Source organism: Saccharomycodes ludwigii, chromosome VI (assembly GCF_020623625.1).
Source record: "Saccharomycodes ludwigii strain NBRC 1722 chromosome VI, whole genome shotgun sequence".
In the NCBI taxonomy this organism is placed as follows: Eukaryota; Fungi; Ascomycota; class Saccharomycetes; order Saccharomycodales; family Saccharomycodaceae; genus Saccharomycodes; species Saccharomycodes ludwigii.
The window spans coordinates 1,241,602-1,260,223 of record NC_060205.1 but is presented as its reverse complement, the minus strand read 5'-3'; the positions used below and the strand labels follow the sequence as shown (position 1 = coordinate 1,260,223).

Sequence of the window (18,622 nt, the reverse complement as noted above, 5' to 3'; positions counted from 1 at the left end):
TTAATCTAGAAACATATAAAATGGAAAAGCGTGTACCATACCAACCGAAGTCCTCCTTCCGTCCTCGGATTAACTGGAAAATGTAATTTTTTATTTATATTTATATATTTATATTTTTATTTTTATTTATGTATGCAATGTCCATCTATATAACATAAATTCGGATACCATGCTAAAAGGGCTGTGACATACTCTTTATACAAACCTTTATTTTTTAAGTAGATATTTATAGGATTGCCGCTTAAATCAATTGATATCATTTGCTTGTTACCACTAGCATCACCGTTAGCACCAATTATTTTTTGTAAATTTAACATTATAGAGCTTAATGTTTGCGTTTTGGTTAATCCATTATTCTTTAAAACCAAAGTATGTAGAAGGGGTAATCTAATATTTTTATTAGTGGCTATTTTAATATCTATTAAATCTTTACAATCTGAAATTTTCAAAACTTTTAGTTCATTATTGCTAGGTATCGAATTCCACCACTTATTATCCCATTTGCCATATACCTCTAGTACTTGCAAGTAGCTTGAAAACTTAATAAAATTATTGCTACCTTCACTATTGATTGCAGTTGCAGTGATTTTCAATTTAACCAAATTTATAAATATTTTGCTAAAATCCAAGTCCTGGTTATTATTTTCACAATCTAATATTAAAGGTATACCCTTCATATTCAATGAAATTAGTCTTTTATGAGTGTTGTTATTGTCATTGTGGCCAGCTAAAAAATCTTTTATATCCAAATTAATACATTTTTCTAAATTTAAAACTTTCAAATTTCTTAACTTTTGTAAGTTTTTTAAACTTTTTATGTTAAAATTAAAACTTAGGTTTAATTTTTTTAGGTTAAACAATTCAAAATTAGCAAAATCCAATACACCAGATAGTTTATTATGTGATAAATTCACCTCTTGCAAATTTTGGAAATATAGTGCATTCGAAGTACAACAACCCAGCGATAATAAAGATGGTAGCTTATATATTTCGTTGAATGAGCAATCTAATCTCTTAAAATGTAAACTTTTAAAGCTGGTTTCCACATTATCATTCTTCGAAGATATTAACCAGTTTAAGTCAATTAATTTATTATGCGATATGTTTAGAGCTTCTAAATGGATCAATTTACATAGTGGTGATATACTGAAAATTGAATCAAACGAATTATATGATAAATCCAAATCAATTAAGTACTTGGTGGGTATCCCATTGATATTTCTCAAATTATTTTTGGACAAGTTCAATTTTATAACATTAGGTACAATTTCTTGTAAAGATATAATGGTATCTAATTGTTTTTTTGATAAATTTAATTCAGTAAGTGTATTCCACTTATCAGAATCTTTTTCAATATCTAGCAACGCATTTAAAAGAAGTGCTTGTAAAAATGGATATGCATTATTATCACTAACATTAAGTTTTCCATCATCATCTTTTATATCTGTGATGTTCTGTATTAAATCTTCAGTTTTTTCTATAATGTATTTATATGGTGGTTTTTTATTATCAATAAGTTCTGGATCATCTAAGGAAGTATCAAAATCCATAGTAGTGGTACTACTATTGCGATTGTTATGCTGATAATCCTTTTGGTCAATCTTGACAGAATTTACACTCTTTGTAAGTTCTAAATTATTTGCATTGTCTTCAAAATATAAAGCAGAAGGTACCGAAGTTGTATTTTCATTATTATTACTATTATTATTATTATTATTACCAGTAGTAGTAGTAGTAGTAGTAGTATTAATAGTAGTAACATTAATATTAGTATTTTTATTATCAGATTCAGTAAATAAATCTTTTCTCGATTCAAGAGAAAACCTTACTCGTTCATCAACATTTTTATCTTTTATATTTGCATCAGGAGTAACACCACTATTAGTACTACTAGCAACATTATTTGTGAGTCTTGAGATTTTGTAATCATTATCACTTGTATCACTACCATTAACAGCAGCTGGTGGGTTCTGCCAAACTAAATTTGTAGGGTCATATGTCATACCAACATTTTCAGGTCTAACAACGGCTTCTTTTTCTGGTATAGCAGTCGTAGCACTTGATACAACACTAGGAGCGCTAATTGTGATAGCAGTAGCAGTTTTGGCCGTTTTCAGTGGTGGTTTGTTTTGATTACCAGTATCATTATTAGTTTGAATATCATTATTAGTACTAAACGCAATATTAGTTCTAAATTTATCAAAAGATGAATTCCTAATTACGTTATTAAAAACTTTTAAAGCATCGGTTACTGGATCTTCGGATGGAAATAATGCATTGCTATCAAAATTATCATTGTGAAATTGCTGGCTATTTTTTTCTTTGACTAAAAGGTTTTGTGTTTTATTTGTAGATTTGGGACTAAAAGCATTAATTTTTTTTGGTCTACACTTAAAGGTAGCAGGTGCTCTGAAAGAATCTGTTTCTGTGGGGGCCTTAATTATTTCTCCTGTATCTTCACCTCTGTTTTTACAATTATGCAAATTTACGCTATTATTAGTAGTAAAATCATCATCATCTTCAGCAAAATCGTAGTCTTCTATTTCCTCGCTTATAACATTCCCAGTTTCATCTTCATTTAAAATAGGCAATTTTTGCGGCAGTCCATGATTTTGCCTACAGTCATCATAATAGTTTTTCCATTGTGGAATATCATTATCATCTAAACTGCTTGTAATATCATCATCACCCCCATCTCTGTTTACATGTTCAGATCCGTTACTATCATGATAATGTCTACGAGTAAACGTGTTATTATTACTAACATTATCTTTCTTCTTTTTCTGTTTTTTACTAGGTGAATTAATCACAGTGCCATAGTTTATTGAAATCTCTTGTAATTTCTTGACATAAGACGGCGACCCGTTCTCCTTATTATCTTTATCTACGCTACTATCCATTATAAAAGTAGGATTATCTTCAAAATTATTGTTTTTTACATATGATTTCCTTTTTTTATTTTTGTTAGTAATGTGGGTTTTTTCATCAGTGTTCGGGGAGATTTGCAATTGCAGAAAATGTGAAGATAAATTCTTTAGAGGAGAACTCTCAAGACTATCATCATTAATAGTGGTCATCTCTTTTCTTGTATTCCTTTGTATATATATATATATATATATATATTAATTCTTCCCTCTTCTTGCTTGTAACCTAGTGATTAATAAACCGAGTTATTTTAACTTTTTAACCGCCAGCGATTTCATATTGTGTATATATAGATCTTTGGTGAGAAGGGGGAAGGGGGGATTCCTTTTTTTAAAAAAAATAAAGTTGTTTGTTTATATGATTGGTATTAAAAGAATTTTGTACGGTATTTTCTTTGAAAAGTAAAACAAAATACATATATTTGTTTATACATGAAGAGTAAAAAAAAAAAAAAAAAAAAAAAAAATGTAAACAAAAAATCTACGTACATATCTGTAGTAAAAATTGAAAAATTAGACACCAAAACATACTACGTGTAACTTTGATAGATCACGTTTGACGACAATACTGGCCAGATTTAAAAATAAAAAAAAATAAAAATAAAAATAAAAATAAAAACAAAAACAAAAATAAAAACAATAACTAAAAATCAAAAAAAAGAAAAAAAAAAAAAACTTTCGGGATCAATTTTATCAGTTAGTGCTATTAAATAACAAACATTCCAAAGTTTAGGACGCTACACTTTTTTTTTTTTTTTATTAATAATTATTATTGACAATGTTTCATCTGTTTCTATAACTCACCATAAGGCAAAAAAAAAAAAAAAGAAAAAAAAACTCCAATAGTTGTAAAACAAAGTATACCATTATTGTTTGAATGTTAAATATATATAACTAAACAAATAATTACTTAATTGACTAAATAATTGAGACAAAAAAATATCATATACACACAATAGCAATAATAATAATAATAATAAATAAATAAGCATATCAAAAACCCATAGTAAATAAACTAATACAAGCATAGAGAGGAGATGACAATTTATAATCAGAATCATAATGAAAATACCAATAAGCAAACTCCACCTGTGGCTGATTATAAAGAACAACAGCTAAAATATTTATCTATAAAACATGATCGTTATTCAGAACTAAATGATGATGCTAATGAATATTTAAATAAAAATTTGAATGAAACTTTAATGAAGAATAACAGCCTAAGTCCTTCTATATTACCGAGGTATCAACAACACCGTTTAGGCATACCTTCCAATACCAATCTTATGCAACACAATCAACAAGTTTTATCTCCTTACTCATTGGGCTACATAAGTAATACCACAACTAGCACCACAACAAACAACACCATTATTAATGGCCAGTTATATAACAAACTACCTTCTTCATCTAACTTACCAACCAATTTAAATATTTCCTCAACCAGCACTTCCACTACTATTTCCAATAATGATAACAATACTGAAATATTAGCTGATTTGAATGGCAAATCAACTTTATTTTCGCAATGGGAAAGTTACTCCAATAACAAAATATCTAATGGTATCAGTAGTAATAACGTGAGCAATGTTATTGGGAGTATTCTCCATAATAATAACAATAACAATAATAATACACACACAACAACAACAACAACAACAATGAATTTTTGTTGAATTCTCCTGACAATTTAAAAGATGTTTTCCAAACGATGTTGATGGGATCCCCGTTAATGATAAAAACTCCGGCTAAAAAAACACCACTGCGATTTCAAACTACTGGTAGTAATGCAATTAATTATAATGGTAGCAACAACATATTTAATGTTAATGATAGCAGCGTTACCAAAAATATTTTGGGTACTACACCACTAAGAAATTTAGATTTGAATGTTTTATTCAACCTAGGGAACAGTAATAATAAGAAGATTACTCCTTGTAGGAGATATTTGAATTTAACACCATTTAATAAAAATTTATTAAATAACAACAATAGTAATAGTGCCAAAAGTACTAATAATGCCAGCAACAATAGCAATAACATTATTATGAAATTTATGACCACAAACAATAACAGCAAACCGCAAGGAGAATGTACTCCACTGTTTGACGTTGAAAAGAGTGGAGGCGTTATTATTAGAACTGAGAACACACCGACTTTACTTATTGATGATGATAGTTCGCAAAATTTAAACGCTGATATCCTTGGTAATAGCACTGTCAATAAGGTACTCCAGCAACAGAGTCATAAAATTATAGAAAGAACAAAAATGGTTAATGAGGATGCTAATAATAATGATAACTTGAAATTATCACTCCATTTAAATGACAGCATTAACAACACCAACGAGACGCAGAAAAGGATGAATAATATAATACTTAATGAAAACGCTCATATTCCATCTTTACAGATATCCGAAGCTACCGCTGTCGAGAACGATGACCTAAATTCTTCTCCAACTACTATTCAACTAGAAGAATCAGCGGTTAAAAAACAACCGGCTGACTTGATACCCGCCAGTCCTTCTTCTGTTTTTTTATTAAGAGAATTAACGTTATCACCAACACCACGCACCAAAGTCAAAAGGAATAAGAAAAGGAATAATAATGGTGGAGAGGAAGATGATGTTTCGCTTCTTACAAAAAAGATGGGAATTGATGAGGGGATACCACCAGCACAGATAATGATACCACCTCTGCAAAAAGCACATACCGTAACTGGCGCTGGGTTAATGGAGCTACATTCGTCTAACCAATCAAATACAGAAGATGAAGGAGTAGATGAAGGAGACGTTGAGCTGAAGTGGAAAGAAGATGTAAAAGCTTTGAGGCTAGGAAATAATGCGAACAAGGTGTTAGATGTTGTACCAGAATTGCCTAAAATGGGATCATTTAATATTTCAAAAAGTGTTGTGACACCAATAAATAAGAATACCTTTACGAATGCCTCTAAAAAAAGAAAACGGTCTATTTCCAATAATAGTACTAATTCATCGGTATTCACTTCCTTTTCAAACAAAAAGAAGAAGAATAAGAAGAAGAATTGTAACTTTTCCAGTAATAAAAAAAACAATAAGGGGGCTACTAATAATAGATTTCACATTATTGTTACAGATCCAAACATGTTTGGGCCTGCATTACCTGCTCCAACAAAAAAATCTAGACGAAGAACACTTAGTTTGAAAAGAAGTAAATCTGAAACTTTTGGTGACAGTAATAAAAAGGGAAAAGAAGAATAGTTAAAGAAATGTATGCATTTTTTTTTTTTTTTTTTTTTTTTTTTTTGTTTTTTAATTCTGCTTAATTATATGTTTTGCAGTCTATTCATTTATAGAATTAAGACAAAAAAAGAGCTAGCTTGTAGGATTAATATGCGCGTGAAATAAAGGAAAAGGACGGGATGGAAACGGTTAGCCGATAAAAAAATTTGAAAGAAGGCGAAAAAAAAGGGCAAAATACAGCAAGGTTGCTACGGCAATGTATTTGGTAGTTGATTTAACGGACAGTTGGTTTCTATACGTTATATTTTTTAAATATTAATACGTACTTTTTTAATAATATTAATTAATTACGTGATGTCTTTTCAGTTATCTTAATCAGTGCTCTCATAGAACGGATTACAATAATAAGATGAATTATCATTACCAACGTTCAAAAAATAAAGCATAAGCAAACAAATCAATCCTGTTAAGAAACCTTGCATTATGAACCTGGCAAGCGATGTTCTATGCCATCCACGGAAAATTATACTTGTTATGCTTAGTCCTGTTTTTTTCTTTTTTTTTTTTTCCTTTTCCTTTTCTTTTTCTTTTTCTTTTTCTTTTTGTATTTATTTATTTATTTATTTATTTTTATTTTTTTTTTGCTACCATTTTTCCAACTTTTTTTTTTTTTTTTTTTTTTTTTCCCTTTTGGTATGTAATATCTCCCCTGCCTACTAAAATTATTTTTTTCTTTTTTCTTCCCTTTGCTTATTTATCTTTTAGCTATAAAAAAAAAGAGTAGTCAAACAAAAAAGTGATAAGGAAAATAGAAAAAAAAAAAAAAAAGAAAATAGTAATAAAAACAGTAGAATTGTAAGCTACTTTTTAAATAAGTTATATTTTCTTTAATACCTCATTTTTGCTTTTAGTATTATTATTATTATCACTATCCTTTCCCTGCTTCCCTCTTTAACATTTTCGTTCGTTATAAAGCTGTCAACTCAAAAAAAAAAAAAAAAAAAAAAAAACGTTAGTGCCCCATACAGCAAAAAAAGTTACCACTTGACTCGCTAAATTTAAAACTATAAAGTAAAACAAAATAAAATACAAAGGAAAGAAAAAAGAACAACGATGGAACACCAGCAAACATCCTATAACTTGGATTTCAATAATACCTCTACCTTTTCCAACCACTACAAACCTATACGATATCTAATAAACTATTTTGCAGGATTAGAAGCGGACAATTATGTAACTTTTGAACAACAGAAACTAAAAACTATCAAAGATCTAGACAATTATTATCTGAATAAAATTTCTTATGATCGGAATTCAAGAAAAAACAGTGCAATAAGTAATAATTCCTCAACATTCTCCAATCTGTCAACAACTTCGTCCAACATTGATCCTGCCATCTTTGAGGAAAATATTTTAAAGGGTATTTTAGCTAACGTACATATTTCTCATACAAAACCGAATTCAACTTTACAGAGTATATACGAAACTTTGGATGAAAGTACAAAGTCTTCATTACAATTAAATACGAAATTTTATTTGAATTATTATAGCAAATTAAAAAATCGTTCTGAAAATCTGGCAGAGCACCAACTAAGTCATAATTTATGGACACCAATTACATATAATAAAGAAGCTTTTTTTGATAAAGCCAAAGAAGATGCCGTTAGTGTCAATAATTTACCCGAGATAACTTTGGAGACAACATATTCGTTATTCAGTAAAAATAAATTACTTAGCTATAAGGTGGACAATGTTTTTGGTGGGTGTACCTATTTGCCAACTTTAGTTGGCGAGAAAAAGTTACCTTCATTGGTTTATCATTCTGCTGTAGAATTACGCGATAAAATTTTCATTTTTGGCGGTTTACGCCCGATATATGAGTACTCACACCTAGTGGATGAGGAACCAAATTTTTTAAAAAAGTATTACGTAGATGGCGTTAAAAATTTACCTAAACCTTTGGATCCTGAAATTGTTAATAATCCATCGTTAATTGGAAACAATAAAATATATGTATTTGACTCAAACACAAATTACTGCAAAAAGGTGACGCCAAAGGGGACAATACCGCCTCCCCTAATTTGTTTAACTGGTTCCAAGTTGACTGAACGCCATATTTTTTATTATGGTGGTTTGGAAATTATTACAGAGAGTAAAGTCAATCCTGTCACTGGCAATTTTTTCTTAAAAGTAAGATCGTTGATCAACAATACAGGCTATATTTTAGACACTTATACATACAACTTTACTAAGATCGAATTGGTCGCTGAACCAACACAATATTTTTCTTATCCCACCACAGTCCCTAGATTCGGCCACACTCAAGTCAGCATCAAGAATAATCTTGGTAATAATAATAATGGCAACTCCTTTTATTCACAAACTACCGGTTTTCAGCGTCCCTTATCTCCATTACACACGCCTCAAGATAATTATATTAATGGCAATAATAATGGCAATAACAATGGCAATAACAATGGCAATAACAATGGCAATAACAATGGCAATAACAATGGAAAAGTGCATATCGCATTGACACTATACATTATGGGCGGCTACAAACAAGTACAAGACCGTTATGAACCTTTAAACGATATATGGGCAGTTAGGATACCTGTCGTTAGCCGCGGGAGAAAATTTTATTACAAATTTGCGGAAACAGCTATTGCGACAATGTTCCCATATACATCAAATGAAGATAATTGGCCACCGGCAAGGGGTTTCCACGCTTCTCAAGCAGTAAATAAAAAATATTTGTATGATACAGAGCTCAGTAAAAACATATTGAAAAAGTTGGAGGAAAAATTTACCATGATAAATCTATTTCATACTGGAACTGATTCGACAACAGGCAGTATAAAAAGTCACAAGAAGGGGGTAGATGTCAGTGAATTTAATATGAATACTTCATCTTATGGATCTAAAAATTCATTTAGCGAGGAGAGCAGCGAGGACAACTTGGATCAGGATGATACTGATAGCTCAGCGATAATTATACAAGGTGGCACTAACACCGAAACCACCTTAGGCGATTTGTGGGTGTTTGATGTGAATACCGGGAAGTGGACAGAGATTCAAATTCATTGTCATGATAAAAATAAGGGTACTTTATCGAATATAGATTTCAAGATTTCAGCACACAGTATATTTTCTATTGGTGAGTATCTTATAGTATTTGGTGGTTTAAGGGACGAATTTAAAAATTATGAGTCGACAAATGTGATAAATTCTTTGTTGGGTGTTATCCATTTGCCAACAAGAACAATAAAAAATATAAATTCACTGGATACAGTTGTTCAGAACACAGATTATTTACAGATAATGGCACCCGCCGTCTACGCCAGTGATGTTTTTTTCTATGTGGGTGGTGTTTTTGTGTATAACATAGCCAAAAAAGACAAGGAAGACGATAATAAGGGCGGATATACAAAATATGAACAGAAACAGTTCTTGAATGGAGGATTGGTGGCTATGATAGTTCCTACGGTTTCTCCTAAAAGAGATTAAGGAAAGAGGAAGGAATACACATTGTATTATTATTAGGTTTTCTATTATTATTATTATTATTATTATTATTATTATTATTATTATTATTATTATTCTTTTTATTTTTTTTATTCATGTAGTAACCGGTTCGTTAATATATATATCTTCCCTCCCCCCGTTGTATGGCTTGAGTTTCCTCTTTTTTTCTTTTTTTTTTTCTTCTTCCTTTATAATCTTGTTTTCCTTCGCATGTATACGTTACTAACTTCAACTTAACTATCAAAAACTTGCTATTTATTTTTTTTCTCAAGATATTTTTATGTTTCAGACAATGGAGCTTTCTAAAACGTTTTCAGTTATATCAATAAATTTAATTTGAAATGGTCATAGGACTCCTAATTATGTCTAGTAATGGTGATGCATATATTATAAAGACTTATTAGTCCAGAAAATACTCAGAAACACATGCAGAAACTGTGCTCTACATTACAAGAAAAGAGGAAAGAATACAATAAATTTAACCACAATGGAAATCACAAATAATTTAAATGACAAATAATTTGCGTGCTGTGGTTGCTACTACTAATATATATAATTTTTTTTTTTCATGCGAACACGAAAAAAATTTTTTTAATTTTATTTCTTCATTTTATTACTCAAATAAAGTTTCTGTTATTTTTTTTTTTTTTTTTTTTTTCCCCCCCTTAAAAGAAAGAGCAAACATACCTCAGCAATAACAAGAAATGGCTGTGGTGAAAGAACGTAGAGCTTCTATGGCTGAACGTAAACCTTCATTTATCGGTAAAGAATCGCCAATGATTATACCTCATCTGGCTGGGATGGAGGATCCACTCCCAGAGAAGACTCCTGAAGAGGTGGATGTAGTGATTGTAGGAACAGGCTTGATACAAAGTATATTAGCAGCAGCTTTATCCTGGCAAGGTTCTCATGTTTTGCATATTGATAAAAATGAATATTATGGGGATACCACACCAACTCTAACCATTGAACAACTGACGCAATGGGTCCGCAATGTTAATAAGGGACTAATACCATTTTACACTAATGCCCAAATATATGTATCTTCCGATAAAATTGGCAAAAATTACGCGTCAAGAGATTTTGGAATTGATTTGGTGCCTAAAGTATTATTTGCCCAATCCGACATGTTGACGTTGTTAGTTAAAAGCAGAGTTTATCAATATATGGAATTTATGCCATTATCCAACTTCCATACTTTTGAGAATGATTCCTTTGAAAAATTAACAAACACTAAACAAGAAATATTTACAGACCAAACAATTCCGTTAATGACTAAAAGAAATTTAATGAGATTTTTAAAATTTGTACTGAATTGGGAAAACTATCCAGAAATATGGGAGGGTTATTCAAATAAGTCTATGGCTGAATTTCTATCAGAAAAATTTAAATTAAATCAAACACAAAGTAGTGAATTGATTTTTAGTATTGGCTTATGTTATAATAACGATGTAGCCACACCCCAATGTCTCCAGAGAATACGTCGTTATTTGGCAAGTTTTGATATATATGGTGCATTCCCAGTTCTTTTCAGTAAATACGGCAGTGCTGGCGAAATATCACAAGGTTTTTGCAGATCTGCAGCTGTTGGTGGTGCTACATATAAACTAAATACTGCTTTGGAAAGTTACGATCCAACAACCAAAATAGTCAAATTTTCAGATGGAAGTAAGGTGCATGTTAGCGAAAGAGTTGTGGTATCACCAACACAAACACCAGATCCCAAAAGTAAAAATATCCCGAAACAAAATTATAAGATACATAGATTGGTTGTTGCAATAGAGAAAGATTGCAAACAATGGTTTGGTGAACAGGAATCTGCTACTGTAGTTGTGTTTCCACCCGGTTCTCTAAATGGAGAAAATTTTGAAGCCGTACAAGCAATTATATTTGGATCCAATAGTGAAATTTGTCCTCAGGGAACAAGCTTATGGTATCTAACAAGTGTCGAAAAGGGTGAAAACGGTAAGAGGCTGCTAGATCTAGCTTTAAAAACAATGTTAAAAAGTATTTCAAGAGAGAGTATTGAAGTAGATGACAATGTTGTTAAGTTTGATAATAAAACAGGTTCTCCAGTCATTAATGAAAAATATTTGAAGGAAGAGTTGAACGAACTTGTGGAACCTAAAATTTTAATGAAATGTTATTTTGAACAGTACACATCCACGTGTCCGTTTTCCATCGCTCAGCCTGAGATATTTAAGACACAGAAAAAAGATACAACAGATGATACTACCAATGGTAATAAAGATAACGGTGTGATATATTCACCCATGCCATCTTCAGAGATATCCTATGATGGAGCTATCACCGCTGCAAAAGTTTTATATGAAACGATAGTTGGAAGTGATGATGATTTCTTTGATGTTGATTTTGAGGATGAGGATATTACTACTACTAATAACAATCGGATGAGCTATTCCGAATCTGCCATTACAGATGATGAAGGTGAAGAGGATGATATTATAATGAAGAATTAAAACAATATTGATGACAAGAAGGTTTACAATAAGGAAACACACAATAATGACGACTCTACTCGCTGGCGACATGATTCTTCCAAAACTAATTAAAGTGCATTCTTTATTTTTTTTTGAAAATATCCAACCTTTTCAATATATTCTACTTTTTAGTGTCGTGAGAAAGAAGAGATAAAAAAAAAACAAAAAAAAACCTTAATATTTATTATATTTTAATACATTGTTTTTATTGACCAAATACTTGTTTATCTTAATTTTGTTTTTTTACGATGGAAAACAAAAAAAAAAAAAAAAAAAAAAAAAAGGAAAAAAAGTCTTGCCCCACAAAAGGGCGTGTTATATTTTCATTTATTTTTTAAAAGTAATTTTGAGACGAAACATCTGTACATAATTATATATATATAACTTGTTTTTATTTTTTTAATTATAATAATATTTTTTTTTGTATAAAATAGGAAAAAAAAATCTTTTTAAAACATCTGTAACTTTTATAAAAGGTTTCTACGTACTTTGTTAAAGAATAAAAAAAATTGTTAATTTTTATTATATCTGAAATTTTTTAGGAAAAAAAAAAAAAAAAAAAAAAAAAAAATTTAATAAAATATACTCAATAATTGAGTGTAAAATTACTTTACAGTTTGTTTTTTTTTTTCATAAAAATATTTGTTATTTGTTAAGTTTATGTTTGATACTCATCTCTTTAACCTTCTATAGATTGTTTTATACAAAAGATTTATTTCCAAAATTATTTTTAAAAGTGTTTAACAAAATTCATCACGGAGCAGTACCACTGTCGAAGAAGTCATATAAAAATACAAAATGTCTGACGTTGAAGAAGTTCAAGAAATCCAAGAAATTGAAGAAGTCCAAGAAGTTGCCGTTGAATCTCAAGCTATCACTATTGAGGATGCTTTGAAGGTTGTTTTGAGAACTGCTTTGGTTCACGATGGTTTGGCCAGAGGTTTGAGAGAATCTGCCAAGGCTTTGACTAGAGGTGAAGCTCAATTGGTTGTTTTGGTTGACTCTGTTACCGAAGAACAAATCACCAAATTGGTTGAAGGTTTGGCTAATGACCCAGAACACCCAGTTCCAGTTGTTAAGGTTGCTGATGCTAAGCAATTGGGTGAATGGGCCGGTTTAGGTAAGATTGACCGTGAAGGTAACGCCAGAAAGGTTGTTGGTGCTTCAGTTGTTGTTGTCAAGAGCTGGGGTGCTGATACTGAAGAAAGACAAATTGTTTTGGAACATTTCTCCCAACAATAGATTAGTTTAAATTAAATAAATAGTGTATATTTTAAATATCATTAAGTTTTTTTTTAGATTAATTTTTTTTTGTACAGTATTTCATACATATTTATAAATATATATTTTACGTACAAAAGGATATTGTAGTTTTCTTTTTCTTTGGATCATGTGAATGTATGCATCTTTCTTAGCGTCAGTCACTAGGGCTTGGCTGAATTTTATACTATTGCATTTGTGGTCAAAAGAATAAGGGAACCTCTGAATTTTTGCTGTCCGATTGCTTTGATGAAGACTTCCTTTGTTTTTGAGATGTAGTAAAATAGCCACTTGCGGAAGGATCATAAATGCGTTTCCTTTTAATTGATTGCATCATCAACGAGGGGTTGTAAAGGCTGGCGTTATCGGCCATGACCAATTGTAATTCTCCAAAGTCTATTTCGGTGGAATTTTCTAAAATACTGATATCAATAACAATACCTGGGTAATCCTTAGGCAAAACATTGTTACTATTATTATTATAGTTGTTGTTGTTGTTGTTGCTATTTCTGTTTTTTGTGACGCCTCCTGATTTTCGTTTGATGTCTGAAATCAACAAATCATTTGTTTGACTCAATATATTTATATTCACTAAACCCTTATGATCTTTCCGTATCAATACTTTACTAGCTACTTTAACGCTTTTTCTTATCTTATCAAAATTATTAAAGTTAAAAGAACAGATAGAAGGAATATCAGAGGCTATAACTGTGGGATCATTTCTATCATAAATTTCTAATTTTTCTATAATAGATTTTTCGCTTGGCAACAAAATTTTAGATACCCCTAGTTGGTCATTTTTAGCAATGAGTGCCACCACTGCCATTTTCCTACCTGTGCTATAATTAGAATTTAAGCTCACATAGAGAAAGCATTCTTTACAATCCAATTCTTTCAAATCTAGTAATGCATTATGTAGAACATCTCCCTTGATAATACACTCAAATTCTAAATTTTCGACATCTAACTCCAAGCCGGTGGTATCTAAATCTCTTATTAAATACGTGGAGTATTCTACTCTCTCGGTAATCATAGAGTCTTCAAAAATAAAGACAAATGGTGTACCTTCTCCATTGTATGATAACGTACACTCGACTACATCATCTTTATTACTTATGATACCACCACTGTTATTACCATTAGTACTATTAGTATTTGAATAATCCCTATTAACTATATTAACACTATCAAGAATATGGTTCAATTTAACGCAAACCTTAGTATAAGGTTGTTTGGCCTTATCATAACTGTACATCATAAATAGTTCTTTTGATAAAAACAAATGTATTTTGATGATATGATTATTTTCCGTGGCAAATGATAGCCCATCTTCATCTATAATTATGAGTATATCTTGTTTTAATCCAAATGGTACCAAGCAGCTTAAAGCTGTAGTGATATGTTCTAAATGAACGGTAGTAGCGCTAAATAATATGTTATTTTCAATCATTGATCCATAGCTTATTTGGTTTTAATCTTTTTTTTTTTTTTCCCCTACTATTCCTACAGAAGGAAAAAAAAAAATAAAAAAAAAAGTTTGTTTAATTATAATGAAAAAAACAAAAAAGGATAAAACTAAATTTTAGACCTGATAACATTTTTATATAAAAACGATAAAGATATCACTTTGTCAAAAAAAGAAAAAAAAAAAAAAAAAAAAAAAAAAAGAAACGAATTAAAGTAACCCTTCTACACAATATCTCTTTTTTTTCCAAAACTTATATGTTCAGTTGTTTGATTAGAACCGCCCATATATCCATATTCAATGGTGCTCCAAGTAGTTTTGCTCAAATAATCGGGCTTGTGTTTTACAGGTGGCTTTTTCTTTGTCAATTTTGGACCAATAACGGGAAACAAAGAGGGATTTTTTAGATTAGCATATCTACTCAAAGATTTAATGGTTTGATAAACTTGTGCAGGATCTTTTTTCTCAAATAGGTCCACTGTTTGAAACAATTCATCCTCTGGAACTCCGTATTGTTTACAAAATTGTAAGAATAAGGAAATTTGCTCCATTTGAATAAACGGTATCTTACTGCATTTCCATTTTATTGGATTAAAACTTGAATCATTTTCAATTAGTTTATTGGCTAATCTGCACAAAACTGTTCCATCCTTTAGCAAATCCAATAAATTTTCCTCTGTACTTGGTGACTCTTTTAGAATTTGGTTAAACATCCAATACCGGATCTCGTCGATATTTTGTTGTGTAAATTTAGAATCTCTCAACTTTTTTAAATCTTCATCTAAAGACGTTACGTCGGGTTTAACATCAGTAACATAAACTGGAGTGTATGATAACGGTTGACGATTCATACTGGTCTACAAATTTTTTTTTCTTTCTTTTTTTTATTTCCTCTCAATCGTTCTTTGCTTTAAACGCGTTTTTATCAAAATAATGAAAGTAAATCCAAAGAAAAGGTACAAGAATTGCAGTAACTTTTTATATAAACTTTATTTAAAAAAACCTTTTTTTTTTTTCCCTATACAAACAAATACGTAAAAAAAAAAAAAAAATCATAGTATTATGTTTAGTACCCAATTTTTAAGTACATTTCCATCAACAAAACAAAAAAAAAAAAAAAAACAAAAATGAAAAGGAAATTGGGACTTAAATTTTAACTGTTTCTATTAAATGCCTAACAACTTCAGGGTTACTCAAAGTAGAAACATCACCTAATTGGTCAGCTTCACCAGCCAATATTTTTCTCAAAATACGTCTCATAATTTTACCACTCCTAGTTTTAGGTAAATCGTCAACCAAAACGATCAATTTAGGTGCAGCAAAAGGACCAATGTCTTTACGCACTGTCAAAATCAAATGTTTTTTAATATCTTGCAATTCTACTTCAGAGGCACCGCTCCAACTGGATTTATTTTTTAAAACAACAAAGGCGGCAACTGCTGAACCAGTTAACTCGTCAGGATAACCAACAACAGCGCATTCGGCAACAAAATCTTCTTCAATCAAAGCACTTTCGATTTCAGCTGTGGATAACCTGTGTCCAGAAACATTAACTACATCATCAACACGTCCTAAAATCCAATAGAAGCCATCGGCATCTCTTGCAGCACCATCACCAGTGAAATAATGTTTTGGATATGGGGTGATATAAGTAGATAAAAATCTATCATGATTCTTCCAAATAGTACGAGCAAAAGAGGGCCATGGTCTTTTACAACACAAAACTCCTTCAACATGAACCCCTTCCTTATTGCTCAACTCTTTACCGGTGTTTGGGTCCAATATAGCTGGGACAATACCAAATTGTGGAAAGGAGGCAGAGCCTGGCTTCATTGGTGATACACCACCAGCCATTGGAGTAATCATATGGGAACCACTTTCAGTTTGCCAGTAAGTGTCAATGATTGGGATTTCCTTCTTGCCAATTTTTTCGTTGTACCATTCCCAAATTTCGGCAGCAATTGGTTCACCAACAGATCCCAAAGAACGTAATGACTTCAAAGAATATCCTTCAGTAAACTTGTCACCTGCCCTCTTTAATAATCTCAAGGCAGTTGGAGCGACATAAAACTGGGTGCACTTGTACTTATCAACAATATCCCAATATCTAGAATAGTTTGGGTAGGCAGGCGTGCCTTCAAAAACAACAGTTGCACAACCTACTAATAATGGACCGTAAACACAATAAGTATGACCAGTGATCCAACCAATGTCACCAGCGGTGAAAAATACATCATCCTTGTGAGTATCAAATGAGTACTGCATGGTCATCTGTGCGCCCAACAAAAACCCTGCAGTTGAGTGCTGAACACCCTTTGGGGTGCCAGTGGAACCACTGGTGTATAACAAAAACAATGGGTGCTCAGAATCAACTGGTTCACAGGGAGTATACGTATTGTATTTGACCCTTTCCTCCTCATAATCCAAATCTCTCCCATCCACATGATTAATGTTAGGGTTACCAGTCCTTTTAAATACTAAAACTTTTTCTACTTGTGGGGTTTCCTTTAAGGCGTCATCAACAATCTTTTTGGTTTCAATAACTTTGGAGCCCCTTTTGCTTTCATCAGTGGTGATAACAACTTTGGACTGAGCATCATTGATACGATCTCTCAAAGAATGAGAGCTGAAGCCTGCAAAGACTACCGAGTGGATAGCACCTAACCTAATAATAGCCATTAAAGTAACCAATGCTTGTGGGATCATTGGCATATATACAGCAACGGTATCCCCCTTTTTAACACCCATCGAATATTTCAAAACTTGGGCTACTTGACAGACTTGTTCAAATAATTCTTTATAAGTTAAGGAATATCCCTCGTTTGGTTCATCAGCTTCGTAAATAATAGCTACTTTGTTAGGACTTTCCAAAGCATGCTTGTCGACACAGTTGTAACAAGCATTCAATTGGCCATTCAAAAACCAAGCATTATTTTCAAAAGTTGGGAGTCCATCGTCTCCTGGTATGTAGACTTCATCAAATGGTCTAAACCAATTCAACAATTTATTGGCGTGATCACCGAAAAACTTTTTTGGATTTTCCACCGAGGCCTTGTATAAAGCTCGATACTGCTCCAAATTGGCAATATATGGCCCTGGGTAGGGTGTATTAGCAGTTCTATCCTTGATTGATTTTTGTGTAAACATTTCAACGTTGGTTAAATGCTCGTTTTCAAAAACTTGTTTGCAGGTGTCATCAGGCAAAGAAGAAATATTTTCTTCTTCGTTCGCCTGCTTCCCCTTGATTTTAAAAATTAGATTTTCTCCGGAGTTTCCAATATTTTTGTCATTCTGTTCTGGTATAATATTTTTTTTTTCAAAAATTGCAGAAGGCGACATTGTGATGTATGTTTTTTTCCTTGTATTTAGTGTTTGATCTCGTTTAGTTATGTTGGTCTGTAAAAGGGATAAGAAAGATAAGAGTAATACAGTTATGAGATATTATTTCTCATAATTTTAATTCCCATGGTCAACAAGGCTGTTTATATACTTTTTTTTTTTTATTTTTTCCTTTTATTTTCAAGTATATATTTTTTTCTTTTTTAACTGACGTTAATTAAAAAAAAAAAAAAAAAAAAAGGAAGTCCTATCTCCAAAATTCAAATTATGCTTTGTGATTTGTTAATAAGTGAAAATGTTCATTTGGCCCCAAAACCGTCTTTTACATATGCCAACTATGGCCAAATTTCTCTACCATAGTTTCTATTTATTTGTAGAATCATTCAAA

At 31.1% G+C, this 18,622-nt stretch overlaps 8 protein-coding genes across 8 annotated transcripts; 4 read left to right on the top strand and 4 right to left on the bottom strand.

Moving 5' to 3' along the window:
* Positions 1–122: 122 nt before the first annotated feature.
* NUD1 (Nud1p) lies at positions 123–3,077 on the bottom strand (the record flags this gene model as incomplete). The annotated part of the gene is made up of 1 exon (XM_046079799.1): positions 123–3,077. The coding sequence occupies one exon, from the start codon at positions 3,075–3,077 to the stop codon at positions 123–125; it is 2,955 nt and encodes a 984-aa protein (XP_045933443.1).
* A 1,558-nt stretch (positions 3,078–4,635) lies between these two features.
* On the top strand, positions 4,636–6,162 carry NDD1 (Ndd1p; the record flags this gene model as incomplete). The annotated part of the gene is made up of 1 exon (XM_046079798.1): positions 4,636–6,162. The coding sequence occupies one exon, from the start codon at positions 4,636–4,638 to the stop codon at positions 6,160–6,162; it is 1,527 nt and encodes a 508-aa protein (XP_045933442.1).
* A 1,095-nt stretch (positions 6,163–7,257) lies between these two features.
* On the top strand, positions 7,258–9,651 carry GPB1 (Gpb1p; the record flags this gene model as incomplete). The annotated part of the gene is made up of 1 exon (XM_046079797.1): positions 7,258–9,651. One exon carries the CDS (start codon positions 7,258–7,260, stop codon positions 9,649–9,651), a length of 2,394 nt encoding a protein of 797 aa, XP_045933441.1.
* A 722-nt stretch (positions 9,652–10,373) lies between these two features.
* On the top strand, positions 10,374–12,149 carry MRS6 (GTPase-activating protein MRS6; the record flags this gene model as incomplete). Its single annotated transcript, XM_046079796.1, has 1 exon — positions 10,374–12,149. The coding sequence occupies one exon, from the start codon at positions 10,374–10,376 to the stop codon at positions 12,147–12,149; it is 1,776 nt and encodes a 591-aa protein (XP_045933440.1).
* An 819-nt stretch (positions 12,150–12,968) lies between these two features.
* On the top strand, positions 12,969–13,412 carry RPS12 (40S ribosomal protein eS12; the record flags this gene model as incomplete). The annotated part of the gene is made up of 1 exon (XM_046079795.1): positions 12,969–13,412. The coding sequence occupies one exon, from the start codon at positions 12,969–12,971 to the stop codon at positions 13,410–13,412; it is 444 nt and encodes a 147-aa protein (XP_045933439.1).
* Positions 13,413–13,632: 220 nt separating this feature from the next.
* RAD17 (Rad17p) lies at positions 13,633–14,880 on the bottom strand (the record flags this gene model as incomplete). Its single annotated transcript, XM_046079794.1, has 1 exon — positions 13,633–14,880. The coding sequence occupies one exon, from the start codon at positions 14,878–14,880 to the stop codon at positions 13,633–13,635; it is 1,248 nt and encodes a 415-aa protein (XP_045933438.1).
* A 239-nt stretch (positions 14,881–15,119) lies between these two features.
* On the bottom strand, positions 15,120–15,746 carry SCP1 (Scp1p; the record flags this gene model as incomplete). Its single annotated transcript, XM_046079793.1, has 1 exon — positions 15,120–15,746. The coding sequence occupies one exon, from the start codon at positions 15,744–15,746 to the stop codon at positions 15,120–15,122; it is 627 nt and encodes a 208-aa protein (XP_045933437.1).
* A 295-nt stretch (positions 15,747–16,041) lies between these two features.
* On the bottom strand, positions 16,042–18,234 carry ACS1 (acetate--CoA ligase 1; the record flags this gene model as incomplete). Its single annotated transcript, XM_046079792.1, has 1 exon — positions 16,042–18,234. One exon carries the CDS (start codon positions 18,232–18,234, stop codon positions 16,042–16,044), a length of 2,193 nt encoding a protein of 730 aa, XP_045933436.1.
* Positions 18,235–18,622: the final 388 nt, after the last annotated feature.